General features: G+C 29.8%; 5 protein-coding genes across 5 annotated transcripts; 3 read left to right on the forward strand and 2 right to left on the reverse strand.

Annotated features, from left to right (window-relative positions):
• Window positions 1–1,340: 1,340 nt before the first annotated feature.
• On the reverse strand, window positions 1,341–5,144 carry cand_030840 (structural maintenance of chromosomes protein; the record flags this gene model as incomplete). The annotated part of the gene is made up of 1 exon (XM_067213310.1): window positions 1,341–5,144. One exon carries the CDS (start codon window positions 5,142–5,144, stop codon window positions 1,341–1,343), a length of 3,804 nt encoding a protein of 1,267 aa, XP_067067500.1.
• A 296-nt stretch (window positions 5,145–5,440) lies between these two features.
• Window positions 5,441–7,381, reverse strand: cand_030850 (uncharacterized protein; the record flags this gene model as incomplete). Its single annotated transcript, XM_067213311.1, has 1 exon — window positions 5,441–7,381. One exon carries the CDS (start codon window positions 7,379–7,381, stop codon window positions 5,441–5,443), a length of 1,941 nt encoding a protein of 646 aa, XP_067067501.1.
• Window positions 7,382–8,443: 1,062 nt separating this feature from the next.
• On the forward strand, window positions 8,444–14,164 carry cand_030860 (bromodomain-containing protein; the record flags this gene model as incomplete). The annotated part of the gene is made up of 1 exon (XM_067213312.1): window positions 8,444–14,164. One exon carries the CDS (start codon window positions 8,444–8,446, stop codon window positions 14,162–14,164), a length of 5,721 nt encoding a protein of 1,906 aa, XP_067067502.1.
• A 385-nt stretch (window positions 14,165–14,549) lies between these two features.
• Window positions 14,550–16,712, forward strand: cand_030870 (ABC transporter family protein; the record flags this gene model as incomplete). Its single annotated transcript, XM_067213313.1, has 1 exon — window positions 14,550–16,712. One exon carries the CDS (start codon window positions 14,550–14,552, stop codon window positions 16,710–16,712), a length of 2,163 nt encoding a protein of 720 aa, XP_067067503.1.
• A 137-nt stretch (window positions 16,713–16,849) lies between these two features.
• Window positions 16,850–18,126, forward strand: cand_030880 (uncharacterized protein; the record flags this gene model as incomplete). Its single annotated transcript, XM_067213314.1, has 4 exons — window positions 16,850–16,922; window positions 16,981–17,882; window positions 17,943–18,002; window positions 18,055–18,126. The coding sequence occupies 4 exons, from the start codon at window positions 16,850–16,852 to the stop codon at window positions 18,124–18,126; spliced, it is 1,107 nt and encodes a 368-aa protein (XP_067067504.1).
• Window positions 18,127–18,194: the final 68 nt, after the last annotated feature.

Genomic DNA, 18,194 nt, shown 5'->3' on the forward strand with positions numbered 1-18,194 from the left:
ATTTCAAAACAGTTTCTCAGTTTATGTACTTTGTACCCAACTTCTACAATCAGATTTTTTTGGAATTATTCATATTTATTTATTGAAAAGTAAGGTTACTTATATATTGCTTTAAATAGTAGTATTTAAGTAGCTAATTGTAACAGTATGATAAATAAAACAGCCTTTTCTGTATATCTTTCTTTGCTTTATGGTATTATTTAGATCATATAACAAGATAAGTGAGGATAACTAGAAGAACTTCTTGTTTACTTTAAATATGATCTTTTCTATTGTTGAAAGGCAGGTTGTTTTTATTCCATTTGACTCTAACTTTTAGGTAACTCTATGATATATAGAAATAAATATAATAAGCTTAAGTATTCAATTACACTTTATTCATGACTTTATAATATTTAGTATTAGTTTGTATTATAGCTAGTAAATAAAGACATTTTGAAAGTCTTCAATTTAAAAGTAATTTATAATTAATTTTACTTAATGACTACCTTCGGAATAGGACATAAATATGTGAAAAAGTACTTTGCTGTGTTAAATTATATATCTACAGGATTAAATATACCTGAAGTTGCTTGAAACTGACCAAAATATTAATAATACTCCTATTCTAAACTTAAGTTTGAATTTAAAAAAAAAGAAAATTGATAGTAGCTTAGTACTTCTGGATATTATTTAGAGAATAAACTAATTGCTGTAGAAAATATAATAGTTTAGATTTTATTTTATATAATTGTAGATATGTTAATATATCTCATTTATAATTAATATTTTAGACAATCCCAAGTTTCAAATGTACAAGTCCTTTGTTCTTTAAAAAAGCTAAACTCTTGATAATTTATCAAATATAACGTAGTTTAAGAGGGTGGTTTCTAATAGCAGGGACACCATAAACACTTCAATAAAAAATCATTGAAAATCTTATAAAATCTATAATATACTAGTTTATATATAATTTTTAAAATATGCTAAATAGTTTGTTAATAGAGTTCACCAGTAGTAATTTATGTACCTCTAACAAAATTTAAAGTAGTAGTTATCTTTATGGGCTCTAGATTACAAAATTCCACCAAATAAATAAAACATACTTTCCTTAATTTATATATTTAAGTCAATTCATATAAATCATATTGGATTGAATAATCACTTTTTTAATATGTAGACTCTTGTAAATGATACAATCTATTTAAGTTAATAAATATCTATATATAGGTTCACTGAGATAAATCTTGAGATTTTTATCTGAATCCCTACCAAAATTTTCCAATATAAATGTTCAATGGACAATCGCATATCCATAATTGAGTATACTTTATCTTAAAAAAATATCCTTATATTGAACTCTATCCCTCAGTAATTTCCAACACTTTTTGTTGTTGGAGTTGCTCCTGTAGTAGTTCCAAAGCTTGTTGCTTGTTAATTTCTTTAACAAGACTTGATCTATTAACCTGAGATACTTGGAAAAATTTATCTGCAATATCTATAAACTGAGGTCTAAAGGTAGTAATAATAAATTGAGTTGACAAAGCCTGTTTCTGAATCAATGTTGCTACAGACAAGCGATATTGATCATCCAATGCAGCGTCTATCTCATCTAGTAAATATAAAGGAGCAGGATCTGCCCTATGCACTGCAAATAACAAAGCTAAGGCAACCAAAGTCTTTTGTCCTCCACTAAGCTGGTTAAGAGAGTAGTAACTAGACATTTTATTTTGTGCCAAATTAGACCCATTAGAAATTCTTGGACTTGAGTTCGGGACTCCTTGGAATGATACACGCATTCCAATGCCAATAAAAGTAGATTCACTACTATTATCAACATCTTTCAGTCCTGACAAATTTTTTTTTGTCCTTTTTTGGTTTGCTTGCCTATCAGATGATAAATTTATATTACTGTTACTATTCTCTAGTTTATCTTGAGAAGAAACTTTTAGTACTAGTTTGGCATCTCCATTTGGAATTAATTCTTTAAAAACTTGATTAAAATAAAAGTTAATCTCTTCAAAAATTTTTAGTAAAGTTTTTTCTTTCTGAATATCTAATGTTTCAACAAGAGTTTGTATAGATGTCATAGCTGTATTTAATTCATTATGCCTCTCGGATAAATCTGTATATTCACGGATGAAGTGATCCAATTCACTGATAACCTTTTTGTTAACTGTATGAAATTCAGTATTTAACTGTTCTTTAACTTTTTCCAACTCCTCGAAAATTGCAACTTTAGTAGATGGCAAATTATTAATAGTAAAAGATAAGTTATCAGGGTATCCCAGACACACTTTTTCTTGAGTAGCAATACTCTTCATATGACGATAGTGTTCATACTTACTTCTTAAACATTCAACCTCTCCTTGAAGTTGCTTCTGTTGATCAAGCAAATTTGATTCGGTTATGCGGAAATTCTCCTGCTTATCTTCACACGACTTTATTTCATCATCAACTTTTTTAATTCTATCAGAGATCTCATCTATTCTTTCATTCAACCTCTTTAGCTTTGATTTCTCTTCTCGTAAAGTTGATTTTATGTCACTCAGATTCTCAGTTGAAAATGACCTATTTTGGTTCCTTTCATTTGTTTCTTCTTGAAGTTGATAATACTCCTGAAGTAGAGAATTCAATCGGATCTCTGATTCTTCTAATGAATTAGTTATTCTATGAACCTCTTCTTCAATTGGTGGAAATTTTTCATGACTTAATTCTCTTAATGAATTAATTAACTCCTTTAACTTTAGTTCTTCTTTATAATTTAGACCCTTAGATAGCGTCTTGCTAGACATTTCTTTAAATATTTCAGTAATATATCCTTGATTAATGTCTAAATTTGCCACCAATTTTTCTTCTTCTTGAGATATCTTGTTAATAGTTGACTCAATATTGCGCATTCTACTTTCAGTTAGATGAATCATTTCAGTCGCTTTAGATATATCAGATGAAACCTGTTCTTTAGAGTACAAAATCTGCTCCTTCTTTCTCTCAATATTGTTAATACTCTCTTCAAGACTACGAAAGTTGGACTCTGCTACATCCTTCTCTTTAATTAAAGAATCTCTTTCTCTTAATAGAGTCTTTAATTCTTCTGATTGAGTAAATAAATTCTCAGATTCAAGATTATATCTATATCCACCTCTAATACACCCCTTATTATCCCACTCATCACCATCTAAAGTAACACAACTCATATTGTATGTTTCAACAATCTTCTTTGCAACTTCAAAATTTTCTACAATTGCAAATTTACCAAATACCTGCTCTATAGTACTCCTTAAACGTTCATCAAAAGAAAGAACATCAATCATTTTAATAGCTCCATCTATCCCATCCAAATTTTTCCTATTCTTGCCAAAATTCATCTTTGATATCTCTTCAACTGGACTTAAAATTAACGAATAATCGATACTCTCATCCTTCAATCTATTTGAATTTAAATATTCAATGACCTTTGCAGCTACTTCTTGATTTTTAACTATAATAGTGTGTAGATTCCTACCAGCTGCAGCCTCCACTGCTATAGCATAGATATCATCTACATGAATGTTCTCAAGTAAAGTTCCACATATTAAAGGAAGATCTTCATTACTTGAGCTATTACCAAACCCCCAAGGAGAGCTTTCAGCTTTGCAATATTCATGAATTAATGATATTCCCTTTCTGATAGATGGCTTGATATGTTTCTCTATACTCTTCTCCTTCTCCATTATTAAGGTTAACAAAGGTTTGAGCTTATTATTTATATTAAATAATACTTTTTCCACTCCATGCTTTTCTTCTATAATTGAATACTTTTCTTCATTTACTTTATGTAGTTCAATAGCTATTGAATCCAATTCCTCTCGGGATTTCTTTTCTAGCTTTTGCCATTTATTAAGATTTTTATCCAATGATTCAAGTTCCTTGTTCTTAAACTCCAAGGAACTCCTAATAGTAAATAGATTCTCCTCCAGTTGTTTTTGTGACCTTTTATGTTGATTTAATTTATTTTGTAGAGCATTATTTCTTTCCTCTATATTACTATAGTTTTGTTCCAATTGTTTTGATAATAAAAAGGACTCTTGTTGTTGCAATATTTCTTTTTCCCTCATCATATTGTTGTATGATTCTTTGATCAACTCAAGTGACCTCCTCTTTCTAGCAACTTCAGTTTCTAATTCTTCAATAACTCTTTTGCTTTCTTTCTCCTGTGTCAGAACTGTAGATTTATAATTCTTCTCATATTCTATAATCTCAAGTTCCAATTTTTTTACAGCTCCTGAAGCTTCAACAATCTTATTTTGTATATGTTTTTTCTCTGTCTTCAGTATGCTTATCTCTCCTTCCAAAATTTTCCTCAGTTCCTCTTCTTTAGTCCTTTTTGTCTCAATCACTAAGTACTCCTCATCCACTGCACCCAGGTTCTTTTCTGTCTTCTCCAATTTTTCAAAATATTCCTGTTCAGCTTTACTAGCTTCCTCCCATTCTAACTCAACTAAAAGATATTCCAGAGCCCTTTTTCTTTTGTCTAGATTGACATATGCACGAAATTCCTTCTGTTCTTCTTTTAGAGTCTCTATACGTTTTTGAATATCGCTAAAAACAGTATCAACTCTCGTTTTCCTTGTTTCCGTCTCAAGTAGTAACCTCATACTCTCTTCTCGCCTTTCATCATATGTCCTAGTACCAGCTATTTCCCTTAATAATCTTAAACGAGCAGCATCTGACATTGTTGCCAATTCTGTTACTTTCCCTTGCCTTACTATAAAATACGGATTACTTCTAGATATTCCACAGCTCTCTAGAACCGACTCAAAGTCTTTCTTTGAAATATGTTTACCAGCAATTATCCACTCTTCTTTTTGACAAGTACTATTAAATACCCTCTTCAAACTAACTATATTCTCGTCATACATTGATAAACGTCGACTTGTATTATCTAAAAGAATTTCTATTGAGGCTTCTGATACTGCTGAGCTTGCACCTTCATGTAACAAAGCTTTCCTTTCTGCTGGAACATTGCCAATTGTATCAGAAAATAGAAATTGAATTGCTGCTAGTATATTTGACTTGCCACTACCATTTAAGCCTACTATACAATTACATCCTGGATCGAAAGTTATTACTGTCTCATCTCGATAAGTCTTGAATCCTTTTATGCGAACTTCCTTAATATACATCTTATTTAATGTTCTTCAAACTTTTGTGCATCACATTAGGTTGATACTTGAAGTTCTTATAACTTGGGATAACTTATAAGTGTGGGGTAACCGCTCTATGTACACATGCAACATACCCGATCATGCAACTTTAGTGCATCTATGCAATATATCTGCATAAGACCAAAATACCTATAAGTTTTTAAAGAAAAAAAAAGTTATAAACAGAGCTAACTAAAAGTTATTTACTTTATAACACACTCTGTTAAGCCTCGTTTATTTAAGACAGAAGCTTGTAGATACATACTAATCAAAATCTACTCTTCTTCCTTAATAGTTGTTTGAACTAAAGTTTCTTTAGCCTTTGATTTTGGTAGTGGAATTGTGTAGTCATCAAATGAAAATGTTGATTTAACTCCAAACTTCTCCTCATTTAATGCAAACATAGCTTCCACATCCCATCCTGAACCAGCCTTTGTCCCAAATGTCCTCTTATCCCTAGATGTCTGATCATAAAAAGAGGGTCTCGATTTCTTCCCCTTACTATTATTATTTAGAGTAGTTGGTTGATCCTTACGATCATGTATACGACCTCTTACTCTTACAAAAAGAGGTAATGCAAATAATGGAGGACCTCTCAAATCTGCATTTTGTAGTCGTCTAATAACTGCAGGATTTAAATTCTTTGGGAGCTGTGGAATTACCCCTCCTATACTATCAGGACTTTGTAAAGGAATCCTACGTAGTACTTCTATCCATCCACGTAAATTCTTTGAGAAATGCCCAACTCTAAAAAATAGGATATTTTCTTCACTACCAGAATTTCCATTATTTAGACTAAAATTACTAGTTGATTGTAGTAATATACATTCGTCATCGCTACCTCTTAGTTCATCCTTCTCATTATCTGAAGTATATTCACCTGTTGAATCTAACCCATTGTTTTGATTTGTATTCCTACTTTTCTTCTGACGTCCAAATGAGCCTTCTTCTTGCCATCCAGGTAATGATGTAAAATTAAACCAACGAATTTCTGCAATTTCTTTCCTCTTCTTTGGTTCCAAAATTGTATTCTCATCTATGCCAGGAATAACAAAAAGTTTTATTGTTTGTTCATCCACTTGTTTCTCAATATATAAAGCATCATGTAGGTGATTACTTACATCAATCCCTAGTTCTTCATAAGCCTCTCTAATAGCACACAAGCTATCCTCTTCCATTTCATCCATCTTACCTCTGGGAAACATAAATCTATTCCCATTCCATGGCTTTACTAATACACACTTTGTTAACTCAGTATTTACCAAAATCACCCCTCTTAAGGGAATAGTTCTACAATATCTCCTCCAATTTTGCAAAAATTTATCATGTTCCTCTTGTGAAGATACAAAGTGCCTTAAAATTGGACAGTCTTCAACTGTAAACTGACCAAATACACGTAATGATAATTTAGGAAGAACATGTGGATATTTATCATACCACATATCCTCATACCACCAATATGCAGCTTGTATTTGAAAATATAAATGTATTGCATCCTCTAAAATATTCACCGGTAAATTGGTAAAAAAACGACTGTAACAATCACAAATAGCTTCCGAAAAAGCTGCTTCTATATCTCTATGAGCTTCTTCTGCCTTAGGATCTTTGTATATAGAAATCTTCTTGTCAGTTCCAGATATATATATTGGCCTATCTTCTATTGAAGTAGTTCTAGTATATCTTTTTATAAACAAGCCCCTAACCTTAGAAAGCATTATATCATCAGTCAAATACTTTGCAGCAATAATTGAAGCAGTCCTCTTCTGCCGGAAATCTCTGGATGGTATAGAAGAGTATTTAGGAGGTTCGTTAGTACTGTTTGTATTAACTTTAGAAATACTTCTACAAACATCTATTCCATTATTATAACCGGTCAATGATCCAAGCTCATTACTTTGAAAATTTAGATTAGATAATTCCTCTACTTTTCTAGTATCAGAAACCTCTACAGGCTGCTTATGAACGAATTTTTGATTTCCTATTAAAGGAAGATTACTAATAGTTTGGGGATGATAATATAAATCATTTGAGGATCCAAATTGATTTCCAGACAAATATGGACACTGAATACGAACAAAGTTCAAATTCTTGTTTGATAGAGCAGATTGGTTTAAATTATATGGAGGACCTGTTCTTAAAGTAAACCCTTCACTCGCTGATCTTTGCTCATCTTGCCTAGCAACTACCTGTGCTATACTTTGAATTAGCCTCTCCATATGTACACATATATACTTGAATTTTTATTTTTAAAAATTCGACGCCCCTATTTCTCGACACTTCTTGTTTCTTTTTTCCCGTTATTAGCTTCTGAGAAACTACCATTTATATAATAGGCGGGAAATTATGGCGCTGTTTGATTTTATTTTTGAGATAAGTTTACTTTTTTATAAAATAAAATAGAGATTAGCTACTTTAAAGAGACATGTGGTAATTAAAATAATATCAAAAAAAAAGTTCCTAAGTTCGATCTTTTATTTTATATATGATTTACCTACTTAAATAATTTATATACTAAGATTTCTACCTGTATATTTGAATGTAATAAAGGAGAAATTTGTATATTGTTTATACAATCTTAAAATATTTTAACACACTTTATAGTTTATATAGCCACTTTAAGTGCATGTGTAATAAACTTTTAAGGCTTCTTACAGTGATATATGGATATATGGTTATATAATATGTAGTGTACTTTATTTACTGTTTATACGAAATCTGAAGGTTAATTCTGGAGGAATTTCTCCAGAATATTTTTATTATATAAAAACTTTTTAAGTAGTTTTTATATATAAAACAAAGTGATAGGGTTCTTGTATAATATTATCTAACTTTTCTTGTATACTCATTTATTTAGATATAAACGTCGAGATTATAAGAGTATAAAGTTCAATAAACTTCACTGCCTTTTTATATTTAAAATTACTTAAATATTCACATATTATCATCTTTGGAAGCTATTAAGATTCTCAAATATAGAAATTTTTTATTAGTAATAACTAATTATAAGATATAATAATATTTAATTATCTGAAGATATAAAACGAATAAAAATCTAATATATTAAAGTTTCAATATCTGCTAAACCTTTTTTACAAAATTCTAAGACACTATTTACTGCTAGTACACCCATTTTTAAGATCTAGAGAATAAAATTTTTAAGCGCCAATAAAGGGTACCGAGGCTGGTATTACTAATACCAAAAAAGAAGAAAGGGAGAGTCTACTTTATACTTGACTAGGGTATGGACTAAATGAATTTTAAAGTAATAGTTGAATAGTATGACTCAAAAGGATGAAACTTCTGAACTCTTTGGTTCATGTACTCACTCTGTAAATATTCAGACTAATTTTTCTGATAGGAGTATTTCAGGGTATAGCGAAATAATTTTTCATGACTGCTTTATTTCACAGCCCATAATATATTTCCAATCCCCCTCACCAGTATATTGTACTATTGAAGGAATTCAGATTAACAATATTAGTATAAGTGATTGGACAATAACTCCAGCTGCTCTAATAGAGGATGCTGAAAGTTTAGTAAACCCAAATGTTTATGATATGGAATCTTATAAAATGGCATATGGTTATTGTAGTAATACTTATGGTGAGAAACACCAGGATTCTGCTAATTTTGTGGAGAATTCATTAAATATTCCAACTCCTGAATCTTTTGAACAGGATTTGAATAAAAAAGAACCATGCAACCTAAATATTCGAATATACTTCAAATTAAGTTCTAACCTTCCCCAATCTCCTTTAGTATATATTAGAACGAATAACTCTGACTTTATGTTTATTTCAGATTTAGGTGAATCTAAATCTTCGTGGTTTCCAACCCTGAGTACTTCGACATATTTAACAGGGGATTACTCTCCCTTCTGGAAAATATCATGGAAATTTTCATGTGAAGTTCCCGAGTCATATACAGCTATTTTACCAGGTACATTGGAGAATATTGAAAATTCTAATAATACTTTAAGTAATACACAAACTAAGATTTTATCATACTATTACAAAACATGTTCTAATTTTCCATGTATGTACCCAAATGATGTATATCTAATGATTGGGAGATTTAAAGAAGATGTACAACAAGGGATATATACTATTAGATTATATACTCCATTAAATTGGAATTGTTCTCTGACTCCCAATTTTATTCAAAATATTTTAGAGAACTTTAATTTAATTTTAAACTCTAACCTTACAATGAGCAGTGTATCAATAGTATTGAGTCCTCTATATAATTACTATAAGCCTATGACTAATTGGGAAGCTAATTGGAGTTGCCTATCATGGAGTCATCCAGCTAGTCGGTTGATACCTCCATATGACTCATTCCAAAGATACTTTCCAAATTTTCACTCCCTCTACTATACTTGCCATACAAAGTCAAATATTATAATTCTTCCAATTGAATTATTTAATGAGACTTCAAGTTATCATATTTTTGGAGACTTTAGGATCCAATCAAAAATTTTATCTGATCCAATATTATTGTTACTAGAATGTCTAGCAAGTTTATGGTTTGGCTCAACAATTCATATTATAAATAAGAAACGTAAACCTAGTGATTCATGGCTTTTAATAGCCTTGAGAAAATATTTAGTACGCAAGTATGCTGAAAAAGTATTAGGATACGATCTTGTAAAAGTAAAGGTTAGAGAATCCTTAGAGAGATGTCTCGAATTTATTGAAGTTGGTTCAGACTGTATTCCACTATCAGTTGATGACTTCGAAATTGTTTTAGATGAAAATACATGCCAAGGATATCCTCTTATGCATTGGGATAATTGGGAAAAACACCCATTATTTCATATAAAGGCAGACCTAGTATTTAATAGCCTAGAATTTTATGTCAAAGGTATACTTGATGGAAAGGCACAACAGGTAGGAGTAATGAATTTGGAAACTTGGCAAGATGAATCTCAGGGATACTCAAAATTATTTCACAATTATATTCAGTCATTCATTTCAAAATATGGTTTTAGAAAGAATTGCAAGAATTTTACTACTCAACACTTCTTTAGTCATCTAGTATCTGTAATTTTTCAACAATTTGTTCATAAATCTAAAAGGGAAATTGCTAATTCACAGATTTCCCAGCATGAACAATATTTACTTTCTGATATACAAGATGATCTTAATTCCTTTAGGTTAGCTTGGATTGAAGGCGTGGGATGCCCAAACCTTACAATAACTTCAGCTATTCAATTTACTAATAAATCTAAATCAATGGAATCAATAAATATACTAATTGACCAAACTCCACTCCAACCTCCTAATATGACTTCAAAGAATGGTGTGTCCTCCTTTATACCTTTAATATCAGTATATAGATTTAGATCCACTCAATATGAGGAATTATTTGAGAATAAATTTGATTATGAAGATATATTGCAACCAAGTGATTTTATATTAAATGACGAAGATTATACATTTAAGAATAGTAGAACACATAAACTAAAAGATTCAAAGTATGCTAGCGACAAAAGTAGTCGAGACACTAACCACAAGGATGTTTTTCTATCTAATAATCAATCTAAACACTTGGGTAATTTTCATAACTCCATTATAGAAGCTTCAAGTACCCTATTAGCGTACATGACAGATACTGAAAATAATGAGAATACTCAAAAAATTAGTTGTATCCCAAATTGGATTCCAAGTTTCATATGGCCTTTTGATCCTAATAATTTTATTTACAGAGAATCTTCTCTGACTGTTTTGGGTCTAGGATATGTAGGAAGGCTTCAACTACCAATTTTGTTTGGTATGGGACCTCTATATGATTCATTATATACTAAATTCAACCCTATCTTAAAAGATAAAACATTAAATGACAGTCAATTTGGGACAAATATTGTTGATCATCGATTTGGAGGCCCTAAACAGAATACTAAGGCATCTAATATCAAACTAATAGATAATTCAAACAATAGTCCTCCAATAACCAATGGTTCATCGAAACCAGTTAATAATAATTTGAGCATATCAGCAAATTTTCCTGTAGCGATAAATGGGAGCTTCAATGCCTGGCAACTAGGATATATTAATGCTTTATTATATATCTACTCTTATAGTAATGAAAAGTACAAATCAAAATTTGATCAGAATCAAGATCTCAAAGATTTTGATACAGATTTTGCACTCAAATGGTTGTGCAATGAAATTTCAACTTGTCTTCCAAAATCAGTTGGATCAGGCAGGTTTTGGCCTGGATTGGTATCAATTTCATTTATTCAAAGTGAAGAAATTAAACAAAGGGAATTTGAATTAAAGGAACCACAACTTCCTATGATTCAAGAAGTTCGTTTAGATACATTAAAAGGACGATCTAGTGGAAAAAAAGATACAACCACACCATCTGTGTCTACAGCCTCAACAAATCCTGGATCTTCAGTTCCTAATTCAATTAATAAGCCAGCATTGACTAGAGTGGGAGATATTCCTCGTGTTTCCTTGTTACAACATCTACAACAACAAAAGAGATTTGTAGGCAAATTATCCAATAGTGATAATATTTGGATGAGAAATATACAAAGAGTATCAATTGATACTAATTGTTCCTTTAATATCATAAATAAATCTTTGATATGGACTTTAGTAGATCCTAATCAATATTGGATAGCTAGAATCCACCGTTCCCAGACTTGGAGTATGTGGGATCAGCAATTTTTAAATGAAACAAGTGTGGTGGGACATTGGGAAGCTGCCTTCAATTTGGGACGAGAACGCCTCAAACATAAACTGGGGAATGAATTGATTATTCATGAGAGAGCTTTGAAAATTCTAAATTTACTAATGAATGGCTTGTATAGATTTGATTGGAATATTGTTGTTAGGCAAAGAATTATTTTATCTCTCATACAGCTTCATAATAAATTTGGTTCTAATTCAGATTTTTCAAGGCAATCAAGTGTTATTCAAGATGGAGTTATTACTTTCTTTAGACGCTATATTGATGATATAAATGGGATTATCAGTCAGATAGAGACTTGTAAGACTGAGTTTAAAAATAACCAGAATTCTGAAAATAGTAAATCTAAAGATTCAGGAACTATGAATATACAAGATACATCCAGTGATGATACAGAAATATGCAAAGAAAACTCTATTCAAATATTTATAGCAATTGAAAAGACTCTTCTTCATTTTTTGTTTAAATCATTGGCTTTAATGTGGGATTCTTGTTCCAATTCCTCAAATATCAGAGCTATTCACCTACTTATTGAGCAATTAGAGTTTTCTATTAACTCCAAAAACAAAGATAAATGGAGAGATACTGTACATATTCTTATGGGAATTGAAAAATTAGCTATTATAGAAAGAGGAATCCAAAATTATTTTAAACTTTGCAAAGAAAGCCATATTAATAAATTAGTTGATATACTTGGAAGTGTTATTTTAGAAGATTTGAGCTTTTATAATTCCCATAAGTATTATTACAAGAGTTCTTTAATTGGCTTATCATTTAGAATATTTGCAAAACATTCAACAGTCCTTATTCCAATACTTATTAACGACTTTAGAAGTCGTTTTGGGACTCATTTAGATTTTTTGTGGTATATACCATTACAATTTTGCAATTATAACAAGTGGTGGAAATATCAAGCTTCACTTCAGGGTAATCTTGATATTCCTTTATATATATTATCTTCTTCAGATGAAGTAGTGTATCAAGCTCTTAGAAGTTTTTTCTATGTATCATTACAAGGTATAATAGATACTTTGGCTGTATTTAATTCAAATGAAAAGTCGAATTCTGTTATTTTTAAGCAAATAACTCCATTAATGATACATCAGTTAATACACTCAACATTTAGGAATACATATTTTTCTAATGTCGAATATCTTATAGAAGATTCTTATACATTTAAAATGTGTCTTGGAATTTATAGTACTTGGAAAGTAGCTCAAATTAATCTAAATAGTTTCCAGGCATCTATTAGCTTCCCCAGTAACTTTTTAAAGACTCTATCTATTTGCTGTTTCATACATTTGAAGTTAGTTGATACTTTTTACTTTAAAGAATCAGAATGTAATATAAATGGTGATTTAAACCTCAGTAAATATCCTGAAATGAAATACATAAGAAAACAAACCTCTTCATGGAGAATTCTTTCATTTTTATGGTCAGCATTTGCCGATGCTTTTGATAGTATAATACACGATTTTCCAAGTTTTCTTGATCAATTTACCTTAGTTCAAATAAGTGGTGAATTTGAACCTTTAATTAGGTCAATTTCTGAATCTTCAAATTTAAACTCAAATTTAAATCAAAAATCTATATATATAATTAAACAATGCAGTATATTTATCTCACAGATAATACTTAACAGTCCAATTACTGTAAGTTGTCGTTGTTTTAATTCATCAATTGTACAGGATATTTCTCAAATTTACATGATACTTTTTGGTAGTGGAGTTCCAGTCTGTATGACGAAAGCAAACCCTCAAGATATTGACACTGAAATTTCGAAACTACAGTTTGATGACATAATGGGATATATTAAGATACTTACTCCTGAAACTCCATTAAGAGAAATTGTTAGAAAATATCAGAGATTTTTACGTCGTGGCTGTGAACTTTCTGATTCTGTACAAATTAGGAGATTATGTGATGATGAACATTATGTAATATCACGTGGATGGAAACATATGTGTAAAAAAATTACTCAGTGCTTAGTTGAATTTCCATATAGTGGACCATTTATGTACCCTGTAGATGAAAATGAAGCACCAGGTTACTATGACCTTATAACTCAACCTATGGATCTAAGTACTGTAGTTAACAAAATAAAGGAAGACTCCTATTCTTCTATTGATGAATACAAAGAAGATGTAGATCTTGTTTTTAGAAATTGTAGGAAATACAATGAAAGTACTTCAGATATTGTTGAATGGTGCAATAAGATACAATCTGAATTTGAGAGTTTGATTAACCCTGTTCTAAAGTACTTTCAGCAAAATAAGAAAACAAAACTTAGTCCTTTGTGACCTTTATATAACTATCTAATATATTTATCTTGTTTGGAATTAATTAATTAATAATAGTAAATTTTTAAAGGCTATTTAGTAACATTCACAATATCATGTAATATTAATTTCTAGTTATGCTGCTTTTACTTGTTAAATCTTAGATATGCTATTATACGAAACACAAAGAATTCGTATTATGTCAGTATATAGAGATACTATTCATATATGAAAATTTACATATATATTTTTTTCATTAATGAGATAAATATTGTCTTAAGTAAATAGTAAGATATTCCAATACATTTCACTTTTTTTAAAGAAAATGCCACTAATTATACTGAAAATAAATCCCCGCAATACAATAATTCTACATATTCTAAATAAGAGTTATTAATATTTAATGATGACTTATAAAAATAAATCTGTTATCTCAAAAAAGAGATCAAGTGAATGTTTAAGTTTTTTTACCACTCAGTCAACCTGTATTGAGAAAAGTGATGATCCCTCAATTACAGAGACACTTGTGAAATCAAGCAATAATACTATTGATTACTTATCTAAACTACAACAAATAAACTATGCAAAAAATCAAGGCTTTATAGGTTCTTTTAAATTAATTTGGATCTTGTGTGTTGAATATTTTAAATCCAATGGATACTATCATAAGAATTGTAAAAATATAAGAAAATTGAAACTTCCTATATATCGACTAGGATATATTGTAATTCTGCTTATTGCAAGCTCTACTTTATCTTATTTATTTTCAAGAATGCTCATTCAATTTTGGCGAGCTCTTGAGCAAAAAAATAAGGAAGATTTTCAACGAGCTGTAGTTTTATATATGCTAGTATTAATAGCTAATGCACTTATACATGTTATAAAAATTGATATCTTATCAAGATTACAAGCAGATTTGCGAATGTGGATCACTGAGAAATTTCTGGATCAATACTACTTTGATAACACTTGTTATCAGTTTGCTATTAAGAAGACTCTTGATAATCCTGATCAGCGTATAGGCGAAGATGTTGCCTTATTTGCATCATATTTACTACATCTAATATGTAGATCTATTGACAACTTTTTTGATTTTTTAGTACATTCAGTTGTTCTATATAAAATTAATATCAGTTTATTTATAGTATCTTTATTATACTCCGCTATAGGTACATACATTAGTGTAAAATTGGGAAGTGATATTATTCTTGCTAAAGTAGAAGAACGAAATATTGAGAGTAATTTTCGACATTCAATAGTTCGTGTTAGGGAGAATGCAGAAAATGTAGCTATGTATGGGGGATGGGATTATGAATTAAGTTATCACAAAGATATTTTACTGAAAATAACCAATGCACTAGTAAATAGACGAAAGCTTGAAACTAAACAAGGATTTTTCAACATTACATTTCAATTCCTTATCAAAATAGTCCCCATTGTAGTTATATCACCTGATTACTTCTCTGGAGCTATTACTATGGGTGAAATTAACCAAGCTAGTTCTGCATCCCGTAATATTATTGATGATGTTTCAATATTAGTGAATACCTTTGGTGAAATTAGTACTATTTTCTCATCTGTTAATAGGATTAGTCACTTCATCTCTCTTCTAGCTAAAGAATATGTTGATACAGTATCGGCTAAAATAGGTGAATCGATTATTAAAGAAACTGAAGATAAGGAAATAAATTTATCAGTTTTACAAATAGAAGATAAATTTTACAATTTATTGGAGAAGAGTGTAGACAAATTTCTTTTTAAGTATCCAGAAAATATCTTGCTTAATTCAGTTAGAAAACCTTATTTTGTTATTGTTAAGCAAAATGATGGATCAAAACATATTGGAATTTCTGGAAGAATACGATCTTTAATTTGGGATAAAGATTATTTAAAAGTAGACAATATTGATCTTTATACTCCTGATTTCAGTAGACAAGTTTTTTCTGGAGTTTCATTCTGTATTAATCCAGGTGAAAAGATCCTTATTTCAGGAGATTCAGGTGTTGGCAAATCATCTTTATTTAGAGCTATAAATGGTATATGGTTTAATGGTTCAGGAAGTATCTATAAACCTCCATCTCACAAAATATTATTTGTTCCTCAGAAACCTTACTGTACTATAGCAGCTCTTAGAGATCAATTATTATATCCATTAAAAGTAGATAGTTTTTTATATAATAATACCTTTAGAAATATCAATGATATAGATAGTTATTTGGTGGATATCTTAGATAAAGTTGGTCTATCCTATATTAAGTCAAGAATTCAAGATACAGATGGCAACTTTCTTGATGTTGTTAAAGATTGGTCAATTACACTTTCACTTGGTGAACAACAACGTCTAGCATTTGCAAGGATCTTGATATTTACTCCATCAATTTGCCTTTTGGATGAGGCTACAAGTGCTTTAGATGTAGGTACAGAAGCTAAACTTTATAATCTATTATATAAAAGGCCAGATCTAACTTATATAAGTATAAGCCATAGGCCTACAATTCAAAAATATCATAAAAAGGAGCTTATAATGAAAAATAACTGTGGAGTTCATTTAGAATATATTACACAGTAGCTTGAATAAGTTATTTGTTTTTCTATTAAACAGTAATACTACTCTTTGCAATACGGCGCTGATTGTGATGATTAGAAACTACCTATAGTCTAATTTTATTATTACAAATTATTAAATTAAGTTAATTTTAGAATTTAATGGATTTAAGTCTTCCTTGTGTTTTGGAAGATCTAGATGAGTTTGTTTTAGAAGTGGCACATCATGACTGTGGTATGTTGATAATACTTATACTGTTTAGGTCAAATTTTGAATAATTTTGTAATTATAGGAGATAGGATAGCTGCAGCAGATATGAAATGTAGAATTCACATATTAGATTTATTACATATATCTAATATATATGGTGAGGTATTACTTGAATGGATTAAGACTGCTGAGTTAAGTAGTGAGGAAACATTAGGAGCAATCAGAAAAATTTCTTGGTCTCCTCACAAATTTGGTCAAATATTTGCTGTTGGATTTTCAAATAAAACTGTTTGTGTATGGAGTGAAATTAGACATGGTTATCATGATTCTTATCACTTTGTAAGAAATAGAAGTTTACAAATAAATGAAGATTATACTTTGGACAATAAAGAATTACCCTTAAAGATATGTAAAGATCATGCATGGAAATGCGTAGTATCTTTTAATATATTCAATAGTTATGTAACAGATGTTAAATTTGCACCCTCAGAATATGGGCTAATTTTAGCTGCTTGTGACTCATCAAATAAGGTTGCATTATTCACCTGTAATAATATCCTTACTAAATCTAATTGGGATGTTGAAATAATTATTTTATATGATCAGCAAAGATATCAATTTTTAACTGAAATACCAACAAATATCCCAACTTATTTGGACTGGGTCCCTTTTGAGAGTAATATGGGACTTACAATGGCTGTAGCTTCTGGATATTTTATTTATATTATAAGTTATATTGATCAATGTTGGAAATGTCTAGAAACTATTAAAGTAAATGAATGTGATATAATTAGAGATATTTGTTGGAGTCCTTATGCTTGTTGGATTGATTATAGTCGTTTTGTAACAGTACATAATGATGGTTGTATAATATTATGGAGAACTAAAGATGTAGAAGATTCTGAAGTTTCTCATACAACTCTGGAATATGTATATAAAAAAGAAATTATACAAATGTCTAGATTAAAGATTTCTAAACCATTGGTAAGTGTTTAATGAAAACAATTTTTTTTAGAATTGTATACATCTCAGATCTACTTTTAGTGTAAAATATTATGGCATAACTTAGGACAAATGTTTACAACCAGCAGTTATGATAAATCGGTAAGTGAGTTCAAATTTCTTATTTTACTGATTTAACAAATTATTATTGTAGCTCAATCATTGGATTGTTAATGATTATGGACAAATGATCGATGTTACTGAATTTAAAGAAATTTACATATAGACTGAATCACACACACACATGAAGTGACCCTACTTTCAGAAATTCACCCATTTCTTTCTCCAGATATT

This window comes from Cryptosporidium andersoni, assembly GCF_001865355.1.
Source record: "Cryptosporidium andersoni isolate 30847 chromosome Unknown contig_15, whole genome shotgun sequence".
In the NCBI taxonomy this organism is placed as follows: domain Eukaryota; phylum Apicomplexa; class Conoidasida; order Eucoccidiorida; family Cryptosporidiidae; genus Cryptosporidium; species Cryptosporidium andersoni.